Raw genomic sequence first — 25,742 nt, 5'->3', positions numbered from 1 at the left:
CCCCCCCCCCCCCCCCCCCCCCCCCCATTTTTACCCTGCCTTCCTTAGCGACTGACCTTTATTTGTTTGTATTTTAACACCTGCTTTTATATGATAATTTACAGTAATTGTATTTAGCCATGTAGATAAATTGATTTGATTTCTTCAGCTTTTAAATGATCTGTTGCTGGTTTTTCCGCTGCCACCACAATACAACGGAGGTCAATAAAATATTGTTTGTGGTGGCGAAAACATTTAGCAACAGAATCAGTGCCATGGTTACTCAGGATAATAAACAGACCTCACAGTGAACAGACCTCAGAACTACTCTCTACTATATGTGTATATATTAGTGCTGGGCAACGATTACAATTTTTAATCACGATTAATCGCATGATTCTTTTGCGATTAATCGCATTGTTATGCGCAAAATTCAATAATGAATTCAAAAGTAGGGTATTGCGCACTTTTATTTTAAAAGTACTGCTATATGAACAAAAGTGCAATAATATTTGGTTTGCAAACACTTTAAACAAATAAGGTGCTTTTTAACAGCAGTATTCCCTTTACACAGTAGCAGTTATACAGTTATAATGATTCTGATAATAGATATTCAGCCGGTGTTCACAACTTTATTTTCATGTGTGTAATAGATGCAATTTAAATATACACCTTGAAAACTGCAAACCTATCTACTTCTTTTTTTATGTTTGTTAAATTCTCAGTAGTGATAACTAAATGATGCTTATTATACTTATTACAAACAAAAACACTTTAAAAACTCGACAATATGTATTTTAATATTGTCACTGTTGTAAATTTGTTTGATTGCATCATTTACTTTTATTGTGAAGAGCATGAAAACGGAAGTGCTTTTACTTTGGAAGAGACAGGAAGTAGAATGGTACGTGTTCTTGACGCTAACAATGTTGATACATAGAAAACCACATGTCGGGTGCAAGAGCGCGTTGTGTTCACTGTAACACTGTAATACTGCAGTTCAGACAGTAAAGTATTCCGTTCAAACAAGACGTGTCTTGGTCCTCACTAGAAGCTCCACTTCGTAACAGTCACGTTTGATCCTGTAACGAGACGATCGCGCTCGCGTGTGTGTGTTTGTGTGTTTGTGTTTGTGAGACAAGAGTGAATGACGGTGGCGGAGTGTAGGAGGGGTTCTGGACCCAGGGGGGAGGAAGTGAAGCTGTTCACTGCTTGCTGCCTGGTTCTTGTGTTAAAATAATAATATAATTGTCGGCGTTAATTAATTAATGCGTTAACGCAATAATAACACGTTAACTTGCCCAGCACTAATATATATATACACACACACACACACACACAATATATATGGATTTTTGTACATGTGCTGTATTTGTGTATTAATGTGTAGATTGAAATATATCCCATATTACTACCTAACCTCAATCGACTCACCTCATCAAACGGAGCACACCTAGATGGACAGAAACGCATACACACACACACACACACACATACAAACAAACACGTATACACACACGCATACAAACATACACACACATATAAACACACACACGCACATACAAACACACACAGACACACACACACACACACTTATATACATTTAGCTGACCTCCGCCTCTCAACCTGTTATTTTCCTCAGTGTCCTTATGTCCCCTTTGCATTCGTCCCTGTCTTACTTTGTATAATTTCTTGGCTTTTGTACTCACTTTTCTACACAATAAATAAAAAAGAACTACTCTCTACCAAAGGAATAGTCCCGAGGAAATCTGGTCAACGTGAGGTCTGTGCATTTTCCAGAATAAAGGTCATTACACACCGGGGGAGTTTTTTTTGATTCGCTTGCCAATATATTTATATATAAGCCTTCACTAAATGACTACTGCTAGCTGTAACCTACCTGAAGTCAGCTGTCAAAGAGTTTGACCATAGAGTATCCCTGATGCATTCCCTCCCAGGTGGGGGTACAGGTGAGCTGTGAGGACCTGTTCCTGGATCGGCATTGGAGGGTTTGTCACGCCTATGCCACCTTTGTTACCCAGCGCAAAAACACAGGACAAAAGGTAAGGCGTGTGCTGTGTGGAAATCATTTTTTAATGACCATTCTGGCTTTTTAAGAAAGTGTGTGATATGCTTGGGCGATGTTGAAATTGATCAGTCTGCATCTGTGTGTGTGTGTGTGTGTGTGTGTAGGTATTGTTTAAGGCTTCCTGACACTAAGGAGACACATTTACTGACATCTATCACAGGTGATCTTGAAGCCTATCGTACCCCACACTGAGAAAGAGCAGGTGGAATACAGCGTGGCCGCTGAGAGACGGAGGGTCAGGATGCTACACGATGACATCATCAAAGATCTACTCTCCCATGGGTCCGTCCTGCAGGGTAGGTTTGATGCACACTGCTGTAGCAGTTTCATCTGATAAAGCGGACACTGCGGTGACTCCAGGGAAGTGAAGAAGAGATTGGTTGCAACGTTCGTACATCGAGGAGCTGAAGTCAATGAGTCGCGGGGGGAGTCGCGGGGTCAAGGCCCGCTGAGGTCAACTTTTGCAGAAAAGATCTTCCTCTAATAAATTCTGATAATAATCTAAATCCTGTTTGGTTTATTTATCACCACAAAAGTTATCTTTTGAATAAATTCAATTCAATTTTATTTGTATAGCCCAATATCACAAATTCTCTTCAGAGAGCATTTCAATATGTACAACAAACAACATCCTCTGTCCTTGGACCCTCACATGTTAGCGCTCTGTCCATGATACAAGACAGATAGTGAGGAAAAGAAGCCCTTCAACTTATTTACCAATTTGGCGTTCTCTCTTCCAAATAATTCAGCCACTAACTATACATTCATGAAATGAAACCCACTCTAGGATCCTCCTTAACCCGGGAATATGCACCAACATTAATGTTTTGTAAAAGTGGTAAATCATAATATAACCAGCTGATGTGGCGTGAGAAACTTTCACTTCTCTCTTCTTACAAAAAATAAAGTGCCTCTCATCTAGATGTTTTTATGGTTAGTTTGAGTCTCACTTCCAGATCAATTACTGTGAGTTTGGTGTCATCTTCCAGATTTATTTAGGCTCTATATTTAAATAGGCCTATTTATGACTTTCTTAGTTTGATGTTCAGTGATCCAAATTCATGTATTTAGGTATTACTACTTTGACTTAGATGTTCAGTTCAACAGTTTCTTTGTCTGTAATAGAGCCACAGATTGTTTATTCAGATCAATAGTTTTTTTCCCTTTTTGTGTGGGGGAGGGGTATCGGCTATTGACTTTTTACTGGTGGTGATTATAATGGTGCTTTTGGTCTTTTATTCTATATTTACTAGTGCTGGGCAAGTTAACGCACTATTATCGCGTTAACGCATTAATTAATTAACGCTGACAATTATTATTTTGCGCGTTAACAAAGTTTTTTTTTTATTATTAAGCGGACATTTTTAACACAAGAACCGGCCGGCCAGCAGCAAGCAGTGAACAGCTGTTTGTGTGGTGTCTCTTCCGTCTCTTCCTGTTTCCTTCACCTACATTCCCCTGGGTCCTAAGTCCCTCCATGTACAGCTTCTTATCACCCTCTATGTACCAACGTACATTTATAACAAATACCACACATATTACGGTAATCAGCGTTGCATATGTGTCTGACCAAAATACCAAAACAATAAATGATTCATTTAAATTATTTATTTAGAATTTTTAAAGTGTTTTTGTTTGGAATTAATTAATCGCAAAAAAATCATGCGATTCAAAATTGTAATCGTTGCCCAGCACTAATATTTACACGATCATTATTGGGAAATTGAGGAATTTAATTCTTAAATAATGTAGAAAGTAGCCTCTCATGACAGACTCTCACATCTCAAGGTGAATGTGGTACAGGACAGGACGGACCACGGCTAGCTGGTTAGTATGCTCATTTCAGCAGATATCTCTGCAACACAATACATGGACGTCTTTGACATCAACACTGTACTCTCGTCACATTCTGTTGATCATGTTAGTTCATGGCCAGACGCTGCACCCTTAAATGTCTACGTCTTCAGTGGGAACCAGTGGGGTTGAGGGCCACAGACAGTAGGGAAGTCAGAAAGTATTGAGAGAAACATGTTGGTTTGGGTCTTTTCATGAGATTGTTAAACATATTTAGAAAACACCAACCATTTCCTACTTGCATTAACTTTCATATGTGTGTGTGTGTGTGTTTCAGCTGACAGCTGGGCAGTAGGCAGTGCAGTGGCAGCAGAGAAGACCAAAGTGGAGAGTGTTGAACTGGTTCTACCACCACATGCTAACCACCAGGTTCTTTATTGATTTATTGTTCTGTCCGCCACCTCATCCAGCTCATGCACTTCATCAAAGTCTTTAGGGGTAAGTTGTCTGTGTCATCATTTCCGTTTGTCTGAATACCAGGTGAATACATTTGGAGGACAGATCATGGCCTGGATGTTGAATGTAGCTACAATTGCTGCCAGGTACAATCTCACACACATTTGAAAATGCTTTATTTGAATGCACCAGGGTTACAGATATAACGGTCTCTGTCATTGTTTTTCTTATGTGCAGTCGTCTCTCTCAGGCTCACCCAACTCTGCGGACCATCGACATGTTCACCTTCAGAGGGCCTTCTCAGGTGGGAGACAGACTGCTGCTGAGGGCTATAGTCAACAACGCCTTCAAAAACAGGTATTAGTGTGTCCAGAATCACCCATAAAGATATGAAAGATGAGATAAGAAAGAACTTGACTGATTTGTGAGAAAGCAGGCCATGCTGACAGCTCAGTGTTAGAAGGGTACAGCAGAGAAAAATAGGTACATAAGTAGAAATGAAACAAAAAGAATGATTCTTTGTGTGCTGCAGCATGGAGGTGGGGGTGCGAGCAGAAGCCGACCAGGAGGAAGGGCCTAACCGACACATAAACTCTGCCTTCATGACCTTCGAGGTGCTCGACGCCCACAGGAAGCCATGTACGTTACCACGGATACGACCCGAACCCTTGGTGAGTCAGCCAACAGAATGAGCTGCTGATGAACACATTAAGATTATTATTGAGAAAGGTGGTACAGAAATAATTATCCTCCATGTTTTAAAAAAAGGCATAGTTGCTTGGCCATCTGCTACCAATCAGATGGAGGCAAAGAACGTCTCCCAGTTATTTTCTAAATCAGGACACCTCACAGTGTAATACTGTGTTAATGCCAGGGCCACTTAGCAAAAACACAGCCTTGTGCCCCAAAGGCGTGAGTTGAAATTTTTCAACTTCTGTGAAAAAATTGCGTGACGCTGCGGCGCGATAGCCTATCAGCGTTGAGATGTTTCTTCTGTCATCACTGACGTCCTGCCGTTGTTGAATCAAGAAATAAATACTGTAGCCGTCTGTGTTCACCCAGAGCTCTATGATACCTCATATCAGTAGAGACCGGACCAAACTATGTGTATAAATGTATGTGTGTGTAAACCATATGGTACAAACAATGAAAAAGCTCATACACACGGGCCAGCACTTTGCCGCGCGACAACCATCGGACTTCTGTGTGGAGCAATAGGGCGTTATGCTCCGCTCCCATTTCCTCACATAAAGATGCAAATATGCAGCTTTTCAGAGGTCTTGTCTTTACAAAGTTAACCATGCGCATGACATCATTCAACACAGGAGCTAGGTCTGCTGGTAAAGTCTTAGCAACGAGCACCTCGCGGTGCAAAAAACAGTGCGTAACAAGAACATCTGGGTGTCTCTCTTTCACTCTGCTAACGAAGCCTTTGATGCGCCCGACCATGGCTGCTGCTCCATCAGTGCAGACACTCGTGCAGTTTTCCCACTGAAGTCCTCCTTGTTCAAGATATTCTGATGTGACCCGAAAAATTTCCTCTCCTGTTGTTTTTTCTGGCAATGCCTTGCAAAATAGGAAGTTGTCTCTGATGGCGTCTTCATCCACAAAACACACATTGGCCAAGAGTTGGGCATGTCCATTGATGTCCGTAGACTCATCAAGTTGCAGTGCAAATTTCCCACTGATGCGTATCTTTTCCAAAACAACACTTTCAATGTCTGCAGACATGTCACCAATACATCTGGCAATTGTGTTATCTGAGAGCAGGACTTTAGCTACTTCGTTAACCGCGTCAGGGCCGAGCATCACGTTCACAATGGCTTTGCAGGCAGGTAATATTAATGTCTCTGCCACAGTGTGTGGGCTTTTTGATTTGGCTACCAGTTCAGCTACTAAGTAGCTAGCTTTGAGAGCTTTCTCAGACACATTTGTGGTTTTCCTCATAAAAGTTACCTGTTTCTCAGTTTGTGAGCGCAGTCGAACAAAATAGTCCCTGTTGTTGTTGAGTGAGGGGTGTTTCGTCTGGAGATGACGTTTCAGCTTGCTTGGGACCATGGCACTGTTTGATAGTTTTTCCCCACACACCAAGCATAACGGAGTCGGTGCAGTCGGATCCCCAGTGAAAGTGAATCCCAACGAAAGATAGCTTTCGCTGTATTGCCTCGAGCTCACAGTTTTTTCTTTTTTTGTACCACCACTCGTACTGGGCTTTTCATCTGGGTCAGAAGGTTGACCAGGGCCCAGATCAGAGTCTACAGTTTTCATTTTGAAATATTTCTCCATTGCCGTTCTTCACTACAACCTCTCCCGCGCATCATTTAATTCTACTATCTTAAATTAACAAGGTCATTATTGCGATACCTACTGCCACCCACTGGCAAGGAAGAGTATTTCATTACTAGGCCAGCCACTATATTGCAGGCTCAGATGCTCAACAATGGCAAATTATTTGCGACAACTAAATGATGTTTTTTTGGACCGATTAAGTGAAATTGGACATTTTCCCACGGCACACCTGGCGATCTCTCACGGCACACTGGTGTCACTGTGAATAGAGCTCGACAATCCACGGAGCTCCTCTGGACTATGTTATGAACCCAGACATGACGGCGTTTAGTTTCACGGGATATCTGGGACTTCCACAACAAATACTGAGCAGAAATAGAGGTTATTTTTTCCATGGTTGATGGTGAACAGTTGAACGGCTTCCAGGGCGATAAGCCACGCCCCCTCTGCGGCGCGATTAACATGGTACGAATAATTTGCGTCATGTTTGGTGTGAACACAGCATAACACGGTCCCTTTTTATTTATCTCTTTGTAGACACTTAAGTAAGTATTTTAACTCTAAGCCACTGACTTTTTCTGTCACGCCCCACTTTGGAGGAAGAAAAATGTTCATGCCCCACCGCCCACAAAAAATAGCTTATTGTGGCTGCAATTCACCTGTTTTGCACTGAATATCTTTCTAAGATAATAACAATAAACTGCAACCTGTGAAAAACTAAACAAAACAAGTTCAAATATTTGTCAATAAAGATATCATATCTTTTCAAAACAACAATAACGTGCAACCTGTGCAAAACTAAACAAAATGCTCCAGATATGTGTCACACATATCTGGAGCATTTTATTTTAAATATGAGCTTTAAAATGTAGCATTCTAAAAGTAAAATAATAGCTGTGATTTAACAGCACGTGGGACTGTTGGGACTGTTAGTACACTGGCTGTGGTCATTACAGTGAACAGTGTGTACAGTGTGATGAGAGGGCATGTGAGCCCTTGTTGCTGTACTTTATCTCCTTGGAGCAGAAGCTACATTTACCATACCCTGCCTTATCAATGTATTTAAAATACTGTGACAGCAGGAAGCTGTACTCACGTCTGTTTAGACCTCCACCTTTATCCAGGCCCAGCTCCACTCACATCTCAGCCCTGCGTCAAGCTGCGCTACAACCAGCCTCCTCTCCCTGAAGCTCTTTGACCTCATCATCTCATCAGTATCTGGGCCTTTCATTCTACTTTGAGTTAAAACAAACAACCTGCAACCAGATCCGCCGGTGTTCTGGTTTAACGTTAACGAGTGACCGCGTGAACTGAACCGGAACACGGGGGGGCTTCATGTTTCATCACGTTACGTTTTTTCCTCCTAAATCGTGATAATGACGAACGTTAACAGTCCACGAAGTTCCGCATGCAGTGGACGTTAACTTAACCCAGCAAGTCTGAATGGTAACGGGACATAACGTAACTTAAACTAACAGAGGGAAAGACGGTGTAGACATCACCTTTTCTCCTCGTCTCACTCCAATCTGAGAAACGCTGGCTGGCCAGTTGACCGCCCCCCCCCCCAAAAAAAAGAACCCTCTACGGATCTACACGATTCACGCGGATGATATATTTTGATTCAAAACGGCGAATTTTGCCGAAAAGCGACAAGTTTGCAGGTATGAATAAAGTTCTTGAAATAAAAAAATTCTGCATTTCCCCCTGCGCCCCACCTGCAATACCGCCGCGCCCCACTAGAGGGGCGCGCCCCACAGTTTGAGAACCACTGGACTAGACGATGTATTTTTTATTTTTTTTTTAAACCAAATTTATTCAAACCAAAATCACACCTGTATTAACGGGGCGGTCTAGCAGCAATCTAAAGGCACCATAAATTACATTGATACAACCGCAATGACACACAATGACATCATATAATATGACATTCGTAGCATTATTCGAAAACTCTATTAAATCTTTGAATGACATTTGGTACAACTCTATTAAAAAAATAAAAATGTCTTCCATGTTCCTGTAGACAACAGGAATATTGCATTCTGCCATGGTCTTCCAGTGTCTTTGTTTGATTTTGGAGCAGTGGAAGTTGTGGGGGCGGCCTTACAAAAAATGTGGAAGTACAATATGTGGCTCGATCAAACGACGAGCAGTGCAAACTACGGCGAAAGTGCTGACAGAGCTAACCGTGTTTACCTGAGGGGGAACCGGGGGGTGGGTGCTACACTCCTGTGACTACGCTGTCGGTTGGGACAACATACCTGTATCAGCTGTAACCACCTTATGAGAGCAGTGCAGAGCGGTAGCTGTGAGACAATCAGTGAGTCACATACACTAACATTACATCAAAGGCACACACAGAGGGAGAGTGACTTCATTCTCAGCTCAGGTAGACATCACTCCACTATATCTTTACATAGATAATAGTCAGTTGCTGCTATTTTAATGCTGAATGGTTGTGCTTGATACTTAAGATCTTCCTCTATGTTTCCCACACACACACTCAAGCTGAAGAAATTTAGTGGGAAAAGTTTCATTTTTCAAACTTAGTTACAAGGCTGTAGGTCTTCACTGTAGGTCTTCACATACTTAAAGTTACTTTAAAAATGAACACGTAAAAATCTAAGTTTTAATAGATTATGGGTCAAGAAATTTGGTCAACACGTCTCTCACTCGTTTCCTCTCGGTTTCGTTGTTGTCTGTTACACAACTTCAGAATAGTGAACAAAAACAGAACAAAATAAGGCTCCGTTTTGTGTCCATGGGATCACAGGTGTCTACGTCATCGTTTTCAAAGGTCCCCGTTTCTGCCTGTCCACAATGCAAAATATATTCGTATTTAAACAAAAATGTAGTAGTGTGGATGTAGTCTTAAATACAGTCCATTTCAGTGTTCACCGATAAACATAAACTGTTGCTACGGTTGTGGACTGATCAGCGGGTATAGAGGCATCAAGACTAAATTGAGACTTATTAAGTTCCTCACAGTAACTTTAAGTTATTCAGTGTGGCTTTGTGGCACAAGGCTGTGCCAAAGCACACTGACTGTAATCCTGCGGGCTTAATAATAATAATAACTAGAAAATTCCGAAAGAAATTTTGACAGTGTGGCTTCTACTGCCCGAAGAAATCGCAATGTATACACACACCAATGTTACCAGTAGTGTCATTCAGGTTCAATTGAGATAGCGCTACTCTCTTTTCTGCATTTTAGATTCATACTCTTGGATTGAATCTTGTATTTGTGGGGCTTTTATTTTGAAAGGGTGGGACTGGGTGGCTGAGAGAGGGGGAGAGGAGACGGAATCATAATGTTTGACACTAAAATGAGAGACTTCATCACAAGCATTCCAGTTACAATTCATTCCGTGGGGCTTTTAATTTGAAATGGGGTGGGGGGGGGGAATCCTCTAAAAATATCTAAGACCTGAATGACTGTAAGATAGAGAGAGACACAGACAGAAAGATAGACAGAGAGGAGAGAGAGAGACTGAGTGAGTGAGTGAGACAGGCAGACAGACAGTTAGATGGACTGAGTGAGTGGGAGAGAGAGAGAGAGAGAGAGCCTGCGTGCGTGTAGTAACTGGTTGCCATGGCGAGGACGCACCTGGTGTTAGAGCCAGACTGATTAAGAAACGTTACAGTAATCAGTGATTTTGAACAAAACCCCTAACTCCTTTTAACAAATTAGCATGAGTCTGAGTGCCAAAATATGGATACCGTGAGAAAGATAAGACTCTGTCGAACGCGCTGATGTGTTTTTTATGTTTGTGGTGTTAATAATGTGAGCTCCAGAGCAATAGACAAAACTGGTACCGTCTGCGTTCTTTGAGAAATTAGTGGTGAGATTTAACATGGAGTCTAATGGAGCAGTTGGTTGGAGTTCATGTCGCTCTGCGGCTCTTTGAGCCAAATGTGTAAGTCTGTTGGATTCCATAGACACTTTACTGCGACCAGCACAACATTTCCAAGCTTTTTGGCGAAAATGGTGTTTCAAGAGTAAAAATTGTGGGAGCTGGAGCAATTTGTTTGGAAAAATCACAGAAGATTTTCAAGCTCCGCTCCACTCTGACAGTTATGCTCTCACTCTAGCTGTTAACGAGCCGTGCAATACCCACCCATTATAAAATCTGAAACAGACACAAAATTTTCCTGAAACTTAATCTGCGACTTCATGAAAACTGTGCTAGCTATCAAAATGTCCCTTTGGCTCAATAAAGTGCAGCGTTTTGTCTACGTTTTAAACTTTGAATCATGTTTCTGCATTAATCTACGGCTAGTCAATATGGGCCCAAAGTTAAGTGTTTTTTTTAGCTCTCTTCACGCTGGAACCCCATTCAAGTGAATGGAGAAATTTTGCTCAGTTTTTGGGGATTTTCAGGAATTTTCGGGAAAACCGCTTGGCAAATCTCTCCGAAAAATAGATAGCACACTATTCCCGATCAGGCCGTACGTTTTGATGTATTTTTCACGCCGCTGTTGGCAACGCTGTGTGAGGAGAAGCGCGCCAAACTTCATTTTGCTCCGTTTTAACATTGGCGTGTGTATATATTGCGATTTCTTCGGGCAGTAGAAGCCACACTGTCAAAATTTCTTTAGGAATTTTCTAGTTCAGTGTGGCTTTGTGGCACAAGGCAGTAAAACTGCCTGTGCCAAAGCACACTGTATATTATCCAGCGGGCTTAATAATAATAATGAGCTTTATCCAAAAGTTTGGCGCGCCTTTCCTCACACAGCGTTGCCAACAGCGGCGTGAAAAATACATCAAAACGTGCGGCCTGATCGGGAATAGCGCGGAAACTATTTTTCGGAGAGATTCGCCAAGCGGTTTTCGCGAAAATCCCGGAAAACCCCGAAAAACTGAGCAAAATGAAGTTTGGCACGCTTCTCCTCACACAGCATTGCCAACAGTGCCGTGAAAAATACATCAAAACGTGCGGCCTGATCGGGAATAGTGTGCTATCTATTTTCCGGAGAGATTCGCGTAGCGGTTTTCCCGAAAATTCCCGAAAATCCCCAAAAACTGAGCAAAATTTCTCCATTGACTTGAATGGGGTTGCGGCGTGAAGAGAGCTAAAAAAACACTTAACTTTGGCTCCTTATTGACTAGCCGTACATTAACGTAGAAACATGATTCAAAGTTTAAAACGTAGACAAAACGCTGCACTTTATTGAGCCAAATGGACATTTTGATAGCTAGCACATTTTTCATGAAGTCGCAGATTAAGTTTCAGGAAAATTTTGTGTCTGTTTCAGATTTTATAATGGGTGTGTATTGCGCAGCTCGTTAAGAGCTAGAGTGAGAGCATAACTGTCAGAGTGGAGCGGAGCAGGAAAATATTCTGTGATTTTTCCAAACAAATTGCTCTAGCTCCCACAATTTTTACTCTATATACACCATTTTTGGCCAAAAAGCTTGGAAATGTGCTGTCGCACACAGATGTCTGTGGAATCCAACGGACTTACGCATTTGGCTCAAAGAGCCACAGAGCGACATGAACTCCAACCAACTGCTCAATTAGACTCCATGTTAAATCTGACCACTCATTTCTCAAAGAAAGCAGACGGTACCAGTTTTGCATATTGCGCTTGAGCTCACATTTTTAACACCACAAACATAAAAAACACATCTCCGCGTTTGCCAGAGTTTTATCCCTCTCATGGTATCCATATTTTATTGATTAGTCTCATGGTTTTGGTATAAAGGGCATATGTTTGACAGGTAGTTTTGTTGAAAATCACTGTTCACTCTCTCTCTTAATTAGCCTCTAACACACAGGTGCTCCAATCACCAACATGCACCCAAGCACACAGGTGTTTATATGAGCTCATTAGTGATGTTGATAAACACACAGAGGCACTGAGACACATACGCACATACAGTCCTCTCCCTCTATCTCTCTGTCTGTCTCTCTCTCTCTGTGTGTGTCTCTCTCTCATACAGTCATTCAGGTCTTGGAGACTTTTAGAGGACTTCCCCCCCCATTTTAAAATAAAAGCCGCACACACATGATTTAGAGATATACGTGATGCAGCTCAGCCAATCAAATATGGGTATTCTGATAAGTTTCCTGATTCGAGTGACATTTACACACACAAGAGGGAGAGACGAGGACAGACATGGCAGAGCAGGACAATAGTTATGTAAGCTGTAAAAGATAAAACATAGGACAATCTCCAAATGAGAAAGATTGCCAGAGAGATCAGTCTCTCTCTCTCTCTCTCTCTCTCTCTCTCTCTCTCTCTCTCTCTCTCTCTCTCTCTCTGTCTATCTTTCTGTCTCTCTCCCTCTGTGTCTCTCTCTATCATACAGTCATTCAGGTCTTAGATATTTTTAGAGGACTTTTCCCCTCTCACCCCCCACCCCATTTCAAATTAAAAGCCCCACAGAATGAATTCTAACTGGAATGCTTGTGATGAAGCCTCTCATTTTAGTGTCAAACATTATGATTCTGTCTCCTCTCCCCCTCTCTCAGCCACCCAGTCCCACCCTTTCAAAATAAAAGCCCCACAAATACAAGATTCAATCCAAGAGTATGAATCTAAAATGCAGAAAAGAGAGTAGCGCTATCTCAATTGAACTTGAATGACACTACCGGTAACATTGGCGTGTGTATATATTGCGATTTCTTCGGGCAGTAGAAGCCACACTGTCAAAATTTCTTTAGGAATTTTCTAGTTCAGTGTGCCAAAGCACACTGTATATTATCCATCGGGCTTAATCATAATATTATTCAGGTTTATCCAAAAGTTTGGCACGCTTCTCCTCACACAGCATTGCCAACAGTGCCGTGACAAATACATCAAAACGTGCGGCCTGATCGGGAATAGTGTGCAATCTATTTTTCGGAGAGATTCGCCCAGCGGTTTTCCCGAAAATCCCGGAAAACCCCGAAAAACGGAGCAAAATGAAGTTTGGCGCGCTTCTCCTCACGCAGCGTTGCCAACAGCGGCGTGAAAAATAGATCAAAACGTGCGGCCTGATCGGGAATAGTGTGCTATCTATTTTTCGGAGAGATTCGCCAAGCGGTTTCCCTGAAAATTCCCGAAAATCCCCAAAAACTGAGCAAAATTTCTCCATTCACTTGAATGGGGTTTCGGCATGAAGAGAGCTAAAAAAACACTTAACTTTAGGCCCATATTGACTAGCCATACATTAACGCAGAAACATGATTCAAAGTTTAAAACGTAGACAAAATGCTGCACTTTATTGAGCCAAATGGACATTTTGATAGCTAGCACAGTTTTCATGAAGTCACAGATTAAGTTTCAGGAAAATTTTGTGTCTGTTTCAGATTTTATAATGGGTGTGTATTGCATGGCTCGTTAAGAGCTAGAGTGAGAGCATAACTGTCAGTGGAGCGGAGCTTGAAAATCCTCTGTGATTTTTCCAAACAAATTGCTCCAGCTCCCACAATTTTTACTCTTGAAACACCATTTTCGCCAAAAAGCTTGGAAATGTTGTGCTGGTCGCAGTAAAGTGTCTATGGAATCCAACGGACTTACACATTTGGCTCAAAGAGCGACAGAGCGACATGAACTCCAACCAACTGCTCCATTAGACTCTCTCTAGAAATCTCACTACTCATTTCTCAAAGAAAGCAGACGGTACCAGTTTTGTCTATTGCTCTGGAGCTCACATTTTTAACACCACAAATATAAAAACCACATCAGCGCGTTTGGCAGAGTCTTATCTTTCTCACGGTATCCATATTTTGGCACTCAGACTTTTTGTTAAAAGGAGGAAGGGGTTTTGTTCAAAATCACTGTTTACTGTAAAGTTTCGTAATCAGTCTGTCTCTAACACCAGGTGCTTCCTCACCATGGCAACCAGTTACACTCTCCCTCTCTCTCTCTGTCATACAGTCATTCAGGTCTTAAATATTTTTAGAGAACCCCCCTCCTCCCATTTCAAAATAAAAGCCCCAGAGTGGGAATTCTAACTGGAATGCTTGTGATGAAGCCTGTCATTTAATAACCTCTGTTTGTGTGTCAAACATTATGAATATGGCTCCTCTCCCCCACCCAGTCCCACCCTTTCAAAATAAAAGCCCCATAGAGTAACTGTATCTTAACATGAAGCTCAGAATGAGGCTTGTACAGAAATGACGGGAGCGTCAGCTCCCATAATTTCCAAAGGGTTCTCAAACAAAGATGTTTATGTCCAGTACAGAAATGACGGGAGCCATTTGTGGACTGTCCATCACGAATACAAGATTAAATCCAAGAGTATGAATCTAAAATGCAGAAAAGAGAGAAGCAATATATCAATCAAACCTCAACGATACTGCCGGTAACATCAGCGTGTGTAGCTATATATTGCGACGTCTTCGGGCAGTAGAAGCCACACTGTCAAAATTTCTTTAGGAATTTTCTAGTTGTTTTTGTCATATCGCGCGTGTACAATATTGGTTCCCAAGGCCAAAGGCAATCAGAAATTGGGGTATAATTTATACCCCAGGCTGTATTTGTCAGTAAAATATGTTGAACTACTTTATGGTAGGAAACACATGCTTTTCTTCTCATGTACAGCTACAACTGTTAGAGTGAGAAAATATGTTCCTCCTTCAGTTATACCAAGAAGAACGTCTTTCTGTAAGGAGAACCAGCCACTGTGATAGGAAGAAAGAAAAATAATTGGAAAGTGACCCTTTTTATGACGATAATATAACAATATCAAATCATCCACATTGCATCTTTAATACAAGCAACATTCTGGAATAGTTGCCTGGAGGAGGGTGCAGAAGATGGATAGCTGAATTGAGGTGTTTGATGAACTATGTCTCTCTCTGTCTTTCATTTACAGGAAGGGGGGAGGAGGTTTCAAGAGGCCATAGCCAGGAAGAAGATCAGACTGGACAGGTAATCTATCAGTCTATTGCTGTGAAGAGCACATACTTTCTTAGCTTTTAATTCCACTTCTGTGTGTCAGAAGTGATGCAGTTTGTACGATATATTCACTTCACTCACTACTAGGGGTGCAACGGATCACAAACCTCACGGTTCGGTTCGGATCACGGTTCTTGAGTCAAGGTTCGGATCAACAAAGTAAAGGGGAGGAGACAAATATAACTTTGCTTTCCATTTATTAATTAAAGAACTTCAAGAACACTTAAAGAAAAGAACTTTGGGCTATAGTCTTGCATAAAAACAAAAATATTGAAGATGTCCAATTTGAAACAAAATTAAATAAATAAATAAAAAATTCAAATATACTCAATTCTGTTAAGTTTAAGTGCAACATGAGGTATGTTGATACCCTCGTCCTTTGATCAATATTGAAAGAAAGAAACAGCCTGTGAGCTAGCTTCCACTGTTTCAACTGAACTGAACTGCTCGGCAACACCTTGGGTCTATGTTTACTTCCTGTCAGGTTATGTCATTCAAATACACACTAATGTTTACCATTACTGTGACATTATTTTCAAAAATATGAGAATATCTCCATTGTCTGGAGTGAGGGTAGACCTTTCTGTGGTGACTGGGATATTACTATTGGGCGTGTCTAGCTTCCACTCTACTGCTTCTGTCAGCACCTGCCCCAGGTGTGTCTGTGTGACTCTCACAGAGTGGCTCAAGCATTTTAACCAGATTTTGAAATCCTTTGTTTTCCACACCGGAGTGTCCCCCGTCGCTGACAGACGGGATGGTCTCTTCATATGTGTGGACATGCCGATGTATTGCCGTTGTCGTGTGTCTTTCTCTTTAAATATTTCCTACATACCGTAACGGTTTCGTCCACCACCCTTATCCGTCATAAGTTACAGGGAAGACAAAATGCTCCCAAACTTGCGACTTAAATGATGCCCGGGGCTTCTCAAGTTCCTCCGCTCGCCATGACTTTCGCCGTTAAATGCTTTTAACCTGCTCCGTTCACGTGAACACACTACTGCTTTATATCTGTTCACTGACACTCTGCATTGATATTCGGGGACTTGTTACTTGAAAAGGAACAGCAGCAGTAGAACTTTATTACACACTGTGATGATTAAACTGTAAAAAAAATACTCAATTGATCCGTTACACCACTACTCACTACAAACAAGAGGGATTGAACTTTTCAGCAAAGAGCACAATCTACAGAAATGTCAACATGCAGTACAGTCCTCTACAGAGAGTAGAAATGTATTTCACACCTCCCTTCATGCTAAAGGCATGCATGAAACATGTCAACATTGGTCTACTAGTGGTCAGAAACGACATTCTGAGCCCATAGTAGACAGTGTCTCAGTAGATCTAGATAAATAGAGTTATCACCCAGTTGTGACATTACAGCACCATTGTCAAAAGTTCTTCTAATTGCTCTTGTTTTGTTGTTTCAGAAAGTACATCATTTCCCGCAAGCAGGGCGAGGTCCCTTTGTCTGTGCCCTGGGACCCCAGAAACCAGGTAAGAGAACCACCTAGTTAGGTTTAGGAAAAGATGGTGAAATACTTGGTTAGGTTTAGGAAAAGATGGTGAAATACTTGGTTAGGTTTAGGCAACAAAACCACTTAGTTAGGTTTAGGCAGTGGTGGGCCGTCAGGGCCAGCAAGGCCTTCTCTGCTGGCCTAAACAGAATTACAAAGTTATATCTATTTTATAATTTAATATTTTTTCTTAAATACACTACATGTATTATAATTTACAAAAATATTTTCCCCATTATCTTATTTTCTCATTGCACAGCTACTGTCTTCCTCAGTTGCTCTGCTTCCAGTGCAAGCTTGTTGTAAGTAGAGCTTTTATTCAATCAGATTTCACCTCTGTGTCTCTAGGTAAGAACAGAGGCCCGAGGCCTGCAGACTCACAAGTGCATCCATGTGCAGTTTAAGTGCATGGGGACGATATTGTTGATTGTCATAGTCTTCAACCAATCAGATCTTTAATTTGACATGTTGGGCGTATTCTTTGACGTGTCATAGCCATCTAGCTGGCCTACAAGTACGTCATCATTACGTGCAGCTCAGTTTTCAGGTGCAGCGCTGCAGCGTGTGCTGTGATTGGTCAGTGGGCGAGCACGTGACTATCGTGAAATGAAACTTAAAGAAGCTGGCAAAGCTTAGTCGGAGTAGTAAGAGTTCAAATTGAAAGATATGGAAGAAATTATGACATTTTTTGCATTTTGCTTGGTGTAGATTCTTTTCTTTTTTTACCGAGCTTTGTTTTTTTAACACTCAATGGCTGAAGGAGGAGAAACGGGATTTAACCGTGGGATTAAACTCTTTGCCAACAAAGAAAGGAGGATGGAGTTAGTCTTTAAAGTCAGGGGTCGGCAACTTTTACTATCCAAAGAGCCATTTTGCTCTATTTTCCACCAAATAAAATTTGTCTGGAGCTGCTATTTTCTATTTGATATCACAGCTTATAAAGTTTTACATATAGTTATATTATATATACAAAAACTATAGTTTGTTGTATTTATGAAGAAGAATAAAGACAATTTTTGACATTTTATTGCAATTTTACCTGTTAACAACAATATAACAATATCAAACTTTTATGAAGAGGAGAAAAAAACTTTCTCAGTTTGCTGCAGCAGTTGAGAAATCGCTCTTTTTCGCTCATCTACAGTGTGATACTTTTCAGCATGCTGTGTGCTTGTTCTGGAAGTGACTTTCAACATTACATTTTTTGCACATATCAAGCATACAGGTAAGCCAGCATCGTTGGCAGTCAAAGCAAATGAATATGTCCACGCAGAATTAACTCTCTATTTTCCTCCTTGACTTTTCCTTTTTTGGATTTATCCATTGATAGTTTACTGAGGGAGGGTCTGAAAATCATGATTAGCCACCTGCAGGGAAAGGCGCTTGACAGGCGTAATAGGATGTGTAGCACATTTTAGTTGACAAAATATGAAAACATTTTTATTTAAGGTCAGCTATTACTGACCGTGTTGTCTTTACTAGCAGCTGTTGTCCAGTTAAAGTTTGCATTTCTGCGGAGGAAGCAGCTGTTATTGGAGCGATTATTGAGCAGCGTGTCCAGCGGCGTTATCAGACCTACGGAGCGGCCGTCTCAAGTTACGTTAGCGGGTTTGAGCAACCAATCCACTTCCTGTTTACACCGGCACCCACCCGCATGCCCAGTGTACGTGAATAGTCAAGTGATATTCGATTTCAGGCGTTTAAGTCTGGAAGGAGATCATTTAGAAAACGATGCTGAAACGCCGTCTGGACGGAGATCGTTTAAAACGAAAACGTATTAGTGTCGATGTAGACTCAGGGAGCCGCAACAGAGGGGTTGAAGAGCCGCATGCGGCTCCGGAGCCACAGGTTGCCGACCCCTGCTTTAAGTGAACAGCATTTGGTAAGTCAACTGCGTTTGTTTTTACATCTGCAGTAGCTTTAATATGCTTGTTTATATATTATTATTTGTACAACTTGTTTTTATGAAGATGGATTTTTGTTTGGTTTTATATGTGATAGGAACTATTGTTATGTCCAATGTTGCTCTGGGGACATATTTACCCTGTGCCAGTATTGCCAACTTGGCGACTTTCTCGATAAATCTGGCGACTTTCCAAACCCTCATGGCGACTTTTTTTGTCAAAAGCTACCAGCGACAAATCTAGCGACTTTTTCTGGTGTTGTTGGAGACTTTTCTGGTGTTTTGACTCTGACCTGAAAGCACGTACGGTTCTGCACTGTCGTGAACGAGCAGCAGGTGCTGCCGTGAGCCGCCCCAAAGCACTCACAGGCGGACTCTCGCAGCAGCCCCAGCCTGCAGTCAGAGCAGAGAGGAGATGCAGTCTCGGCGTATTCTCTGCAGTTAGTGAATTTACAGGTGTTGGCTTCATTTTTACACAAAACAAATAATAACCGTAGCTGTGTTTCAGCTGCAGGACAGCAGTGAAGGCCCAGGTATAAAATGCACGGCCCGCCACTGGGTTTAGGAAAAGATCCGCGTTTGTATTAAAATAACCACAGAAGTGCCGTTACTAAAGAACGCAAGTTACATAACAAAAACATCAACATTGACATCTCATTTCACACGGGGAACGACTGACACCATCCTCCTTCTCCTCCCTCCCTACACACAGAAAAAAAAGGTTCTTAAATGGTTCTTTAAAAGGCAGTGTGGTTCCACGAAGAACCATCCCCTACTGAAGAACCATTTTATCTATTGGATGGTTCTACATGTTTTTCATATGGTTCTTTGGGGTATTAAATGGTTATTTGGGATATTAAAGGGTTCTTAATTCATGTTTGAGTTGTTGAATCGTGGGGGATGGGATAAATTAGAAAAAATCTATCTTGCCATGATCTGGGTGTGGGGTAGTTATATATATATATATATATATCATGAGATATGTGTCCGCCCTGCCTACTTCCAAGTGACAGTCGTCCATCTCTCTGACTGACCAGACCAACGTCTTTTCAAACCAGTCGCCCGCAACTAACAGTGGTCGGTCTAAGGTAAGTGTTGGAAGCTTGGTTATTACAGGCAAATTATTGCTCTTTTTTATCATGTCCCAGCCATCTGTTATTCGAGTGTCTGAATAAGCTAGTCTACATCGAATATATAGTATTGGTGCCTGTAGCTTGGCTGGAAGCGCCATATTTCCCTCGTTTTGTGGATGCCGCATATATATATTTGTGGATTTTGAGGTAATGTTAGACTTTTAGTTTCAACAATCCGTAGGTTGTTGAAACCGTTATGAGTTCATTTCGCATGTATTTCGTTTTCTAACGGTAACTTGACCGTTAGTTAATTGCCTTTGCTTGTCTGCTAGCTAGTTGGCTGAAGCTAACGCTAGTTAGTTAGCTAGCTAACGTTAAATCGTTAGCCTAGATAGCGCGCGAAAATATATTTAACCTTAATTTAGCTAAGGTGCTATGCTTCTGCCTGTGAAATATATGTAAAATGTCATTAGCGTTAGCTGATTAACTAACACGGGTTAATGTTACTGTATGTCTAGATGTGAACTATCTAATTACTTTAGCTATCAAATATTCTTTATTAAAACTTTTTTACCAATTAAAAACTTATGCCATTGCTACATGCGCAGTTAACTCAATGCAATGTTATGTTAACTAGCTAACTGCCCACGATTGAAAACGCCACCATTTTGTGCTTGCTAGTCAACGGAGTATTTCCAATTGTTGAGAGCTAACGTTAAAAAATGCCCTTCGGTTAGAGCTGCTTCGGACTCCATGTTTGACTGTCAGCGGCCGACAGCTGAGCTGTCTGGTGGGGTAAGACAGTAAATAAAACGTGTGTTTGTAACTGTAGCTTACAAGTTAAGGTCAGAAAGCTGCGTTAGCAACTGATGAAGATCAGTCTTGACAATTTCAGGCACCGCTAGTGTTTTGGCTGACGGTAAACTAGCGATGTGAGTGAGTGGGTGAGCGAGAGAGAGGGAGCGGCGTTGTGGCTGCCGTCAGACAGAGCTGTGCTGATCCGCGCAGAGCTTAGTGAGCTGTAAAAACTGAAGGAAGCTGTATACTATGTGCCACATTTTGTGATTATATAAATTATGTGGACCTTAAAGCAATTCCTGAATGTTATGTAAATACACATTATTGATTGTAGTGACACAAACGAGCTTAAATGTATGATTTTTGACCAGCTGTGGAGGATGAAGCAGGACACTGTTTGAATAAGTTTCTCAAGGAGAGCACAGGACATGTAACTTATACAGCAGACACTTATGTTCCAGCAGGTAAAAATAATGGATTTAATGTTAGTTGACCTTAAAATGTTGGTGCTTGTATAGTCTATGATTTGTCAGTTTGAAGGCATATAAACCTGTTGATTTGTCTGTAGTGCAAAGATAGCTGTAGACATTTTCTGATAATAGTATACTTTTATCACACAGTATCTGTCAATACAAAGTTCAAATGAACACATGTGCTGCTAATGTCTGTGGCAAATGTATCTCTGCATTGAGAGCAGAGGATTGTGTTTTTGTGGATAGAAAGTTAAATTGGGTTTATTAATTGGGTATATCAAAATGGCCAGAAATAACCAATAAAATGATAGTAAATTATAATGCATAGAACAGACCTGGTGCCTTTACTGTGCACAGGTCAGGAAAAACTCTGTTATGAATGATGGATGCTGCTCACCCAGACTTGAGCATAAGCTGTTCGTTTTCAATGTCTTGTGCAATACAGTAATAGGTTAAGCACTATAGTCATACAGTCACTAATGACTAATGTGGACATATGTAGTCATTGTGATGGTAAAGACCTCATAACACTGATACATCGGCCATTCAAGGATGTTCAGCATTAAGCAAGGCAAGAATGTTAATTCCGAAACATGGACATGAGCCATGGCAGCACATACTGACTCCTAACATGATTTTGGTTCAATAATGTTTCTCTCTGCCATAGATAATGAAGTAGATGGGCCTACACTTCTCCAGATGTCTGAAAGAATGAGTGAGCGAATCTTTCCAAAAATGAAAGACCAAGTGAAGTTCCTGTCTGCTTTAGCGCAGCTGAAAGTGTGAGTTACGTTATACAGTGAAGCCATGTCATTTCAATTACAATACCAAGGATTTACTTGTCTTGTTTTTGGTAGTTTTCTTACATGTTGGCTTAAATTAAAATCTGATTTTCCTCCCGTTTAGCAGTGAAAGCGAAGCCCCTGTGAGTCAGAGAGCCCTAGCAGCCCAACCAATGATCAACTGCCAAGTCTGGTTTCCTCCAACAGTCTTCACGGCACTGACCAACAAGGGTGCAGCTCTGTTTGACCATTTGAGCCAAGACACAATGTAAGTTTGTGTTCCATAATAGAAGATGGCGACACACAGCAACACGTGTGATGCGTTACATCATGTAAGCAAACCATGTACCTATCAACTGTGAGCTCCAGATCAGACTGGAGACGTAACCTCAAAAAGAAAATGTCTAAGTAGTACTTGCTATCTGACATTTTCAAAGCATGTGACAGTAATATAAATAGAAACGGTGTCCGACAAAAGTTCAGCTCTAAACGGTGCACAGCGCAGTACCACTCGCGGCCATTTAGGACACAGTGTCATGGACATAATGAACAACAAAAGATATTTGAATAGTTTGAACTTATGTGTTTTTCAAGAATGAATATTCAAACATAATTGTTGGCCAATTTTTACAGCCGTAATGTACAGTAATGACATGTTATCTGCCTGTAAAACAAGTTTCCTTGTTAATCAAGTTTTAGGTCTGTATGCCATAGTGAAAACTATGCATCATGATGACAAACTACACATTTGCTGACCTTTAACTGCTCTTTCTGATCATTTGAGTTAGGTATCTCTGTTTATTGCGCTGATCTGGAATGTTAATCTTGTATAACGCCTTCTTCCTTTTGAAAACTTACAGGTATCCGTCTCATATACAGTATGAGCAGCTCTTTAAGTCTGTCCTGCTCAACTTCCCTTTTCTGAAGGAAAGTTATGGATCTGGATATGTAAGTATTTTCTCACTGACTAAAAGAGTAATGCTAAACTGAATTTTATGCTTCATGCTCCAGCTCAGTCCTAATTGTGTCATTGTTTATTACTTAGCAAACAGATGCAATGGATGCTGGGGACAACAAAAGAAGTACGAGCCACCATATTGCAACAATGAAGCAGGAGTGCCAAAAGATGAGGCCTAACTTGGTCATCATTCGCCAATGCCTCCAGAGAGTACAGAAGACACTATATTCAACAACACTCTACTGCAGAGGTCTTAAAAGAATTCACCTGCTTCTCTATTCCAATCTTGGTGAGTGTTTTATCTAATATATAACACGTGGTGCAGTGTTTCCCGCAGGATTTTGTGAGACTGGTGGGTGGACCTCAGACCCTGAAATGGACAGGCGCTGAACCAGAACTTAAGACAGAGGGCGATTTGGGAACAATTAGCTATTTGTTTGATGACGCATATGCCCCTGGGGGAAAGGGGCTATATTTCTGGGGTTCTAGTGTAGCCGGCTGATATCCAGACTTCCTTTTCAGTGCGCTGTTTATTTGTTTACAGTCTGATGAGCAACTTAAGATGTGAGACTGGAGTTGAGAAACGACATGTACAACAAGATGGTTTTAGAAGTAGCCAAATAATTTCAAACCAGTAAATAACTTTAAAACTATTAATCAACGTTAAATACTTTTTCTTGCCTCATTGATCCATTTTCCCTTTAAGCCTTTTAGAATATCCCATATACTGTGTTTTGTGTAGAAGTGCTCTAAAAAGTTGACTTGATGTTTACCTAGATACTGTTATCCAAATCAACACTCCTGAGGAAATTGGTATGATAGTCTCAAAACTTTGCAGAATCAGAATTGTGACATTTATTGAAACATGATTTGTCATTTGCAGGCCTGTTGGTGAATGCAGCCATACTCCTCCTACCATCGGTCTTCAAAGAAAATGCATCACAGCTCTTTGCAATAGATAAGGTTAGTCATTTGTGTTTGTGGGGGGCAACTTGAATTTGTTTATTTAAAAAAGGGAAATATATTTTCAGAAAATTAAGATAAAGTGCAATTTCAAAAATATGACATCTAATCTCAACAAACTAGCATTTTATGTGCAACTAAGCATATCAGAAAACTTTGATCTTTAAACATTACGGAATACAGCTTTAAGTTTCAAATGTTTTGTTTCAGGAACCACTAAGCCCAACACCCACAATTGTCCTGAGCAGCAGCGATGGCAAGCCCCTGAGTGACAGCACAGATGTTTTTGTAGCAGTGGATGGACAAAAAATGATGGTGGACAATGAAGACGCAGACGGTTCATTGGCCATGGGTGTTGTGTTGGCCCTCTATCATCTGAAAAAAACATTTCGTTTTTGGAGGCATTTATCCTGAAGCTGGACACACGGGTACCTGTAGCTGTGCAGAGAGTGGCAAATGCTCTGAACATTTCTTAGATAGGACACTGCAGCACATGGATTACATTGTATAGAGTTGATTTCTGACAATAAAGTGAAGTGCAGTACATCTACAGGTGTTTCTTTCATCCACAAATCAATTTGCCATCATTTCCGTGCATGTAAAAGATGATTTTATAGATCATCACAGAAAGGATCCTGGAATATGATCTCTAAAAAAGAGTGGGAACCCTGATTCCATTGTTATGCTGTTTAAATGTAAAAAAAAATCACGTTTTCCAAAACTCAGTTCTTTAAAGAACCATTTATTCCTTGGAAGAACCATTTTTAGCTAAAGGACCATTTGAAAAGGGTTCTTTATGGAACCATTTATGGTTCAAAGAACCAGAAATGGTGCTTCAAAGAACCATTTTTTGAAGGTTCTTCGAGGCACCTTTGTGGGTTCTTTAAAGAACTGTTTAAGGAAATGGTTCTTTAAAGAACCCTGGTCGGAAAGGTTCTTTGTGGAACCAAAAATGGTTCTTCTATGGCATCACTCCGAAGAACCATTTTCGGTTCCAGATGGCACCTTTATTTTTCTGTGTGTACTGGTGTGTGTCGTAGCTGTCTTTATACGTCCTCATTCATGATTTCGGGGATAACGTATGAAAGAATTTCGTGGGATATCTATCAACTACGCCGCATTATTTTTGTAGGTATTGCTATTGGATGAGACCACCCTTAATAAGTTAAATGTTCTGTGATCAATAACACATTCATTACATCTCATTCCTGCATTCATTCCTCTGTGTATGTCAACATATGGAGAGGAATGTATGCACAGAGAGAGTGCAAGATAACAGCACACACTAGTTTGCCGGCTGAACTCTTGGATTTTTGGTACAGCTTTGTTTATTGACTCGTATCACTCGGGTCACTCGAGTGATACGACCAGAACCCATTCGACCAATGAATACTGCTTTAAGCAAGAAATGCATGACGAAGGTAAGACCTGTGCTGTGTGTTTTATTGTCACACAAAAAAAGCGATTAGGGAGCAGGACATGATAGAGGGTCCAACTGACATTTTAATATTTACCTGCCCAAAACGAACAGATGTTTTTTCAAATGATTCTGCATCATTGTAAGCTAGGTGTTGGTAATGTTCTTCAAAAACATTTTTGTTATATTTGTTGAAATTCACACTCCATCCCGTCAGCATTTATTAAATCAAATGCTCTGACGAAGAGAAAAAGATCTGTCTGATCATTTCATTTGGCCCAAACGAAGGCGTCAGTGACTTTCTCGCTAGATTTAGCAACTTTGATTTCTCTGTAGGCGTGTTTGTGATTGAAATGAAAATG

The 25,742-nt window shown here is 41.0% G+C and overlaps 2 protein-coding genes across 6 annotated transcripts in view; both read left to right on the top strand.

Moving 5' to 3' along the window:
- The window catches only part of LOC116398540 (acyl-coenzyme A thioesterase 11-like), a 40,790-nt gene that overhangs the window by 5,821 nt on the left and 9,227 nt on the right, over positions 1-25,742 (top strand). For 3 of the 4 annotated variants that reach the window (XM_031874919.1, XM_031874918.1, XM_031874920.1), the window contains 8 exons: positions 1,938-2,042; positions 2,229-2,364; positions 4,200-4,291; positions 4,403-4,464; positions 4,556-4,675; positions 4,851-4,989; positions 15,411-15,466; positions 16,927-16,993. In XM_031874919.1, coding sequence (XP_031730779.1) covers positions 1,938-2,042; positions 2,229-2,364; positions 4,200-4,291; positions 4,403-4,464; positions 4,556-4,675; positions 4,851-4,989; positions 15,411-15,466; positions 16,927-16,993 — 777 coding nt within the window. Of the gene's footprint in view, positions 1-1,937; positions 2,043-2,228; positions 2,389-4,199; positions 4,292-4,402; positions 4,465-4,555; positions 4,676-4,850; positions 4,990-15,410; positions 15,467-16,926; positions 16,994-25,742 lie in introns of all 4 variants that reach the window. The other variant, XM_031874921.1, reaches the window with a different exon arrangement.
- Positions 19,917-24,509, top strand: LOC116398541 (uncharacterized). 2 transcript variants are annotated; one of them, XM_031874923.1, is made up of 7 exons: positions 19,917-20,004; positions 21,928-22,042; positions 22,167-22,310; positions 22,903-22,990; positions 23,088-23,289; positions 23,884-23,963; positions 24,174-24,509. In XM_031874923.1, the coding sequence occupies exons 2-7, from the start codon at positions 21,960-21,962 to the stop codon at positions 24,375-24,377; spliced, it is 801 nt and encodes a 266-aa protein (XP_031730783.1). In that variant the 5' UTR covers positions 19,917-20,004; positions 21,928-21,959; the 3' UTR covers positions 24,378-24,509. The 2 variants fall into 2 exon arrangements, with proteins under 2 accessions (XP_031730783.1, XP_031730782.1); XM_031874922.1 differs by having other exon boundaries at positions 19,917-22,042.

This window comes from Anarrhichthys ocellatus, unplaced genomic scaffold (genome assembly GCF_004355925.1).
Source record: "Anarrhichthys ocellatus isolate YVR2014 unplaced genomic scaffold, GSC_Weel_1.0 scaffold85, whole genome shotgun sequence".
Classification (NCBI taxonomy): Eukaryota; Metazoa; Chordata; class Actinopteri; order Perciformes; family Anarhichadidae; genus Anarrhichthys; species Anarrhichthys ocellatus.
Note: the sequence above shows the minus strand (reverse complement) of the source record. Positions and strands in the feature narration are given on the sequence as shown.

Excerpts from the sequence above, each read along its gene's own strand:
- LOC116398541 (XM_031874922.1), top strand. The coding sequence starts at position 21,909 with ATGTTTCTCTCTGCCATAGATAATGAAGTAGATGGGCCTACACTTCTC. Across the intron at positions 22,043-22,166 it reads GCTTTAGCGCAGCTGAAAGT|CAGTGAAAGCGAAGCCCCTG; the intron begins GTGAGTTACGTT and ends CCTCCCGTTTAG. Across the intron at positions 23,290-23,883 it reads GCTTCTCTATTCCAATCTTG|GCCTGTTGGTGAATGCAGCC; the intron begins GTGAGTGTTTTA and ends TGTCATTTGCAG.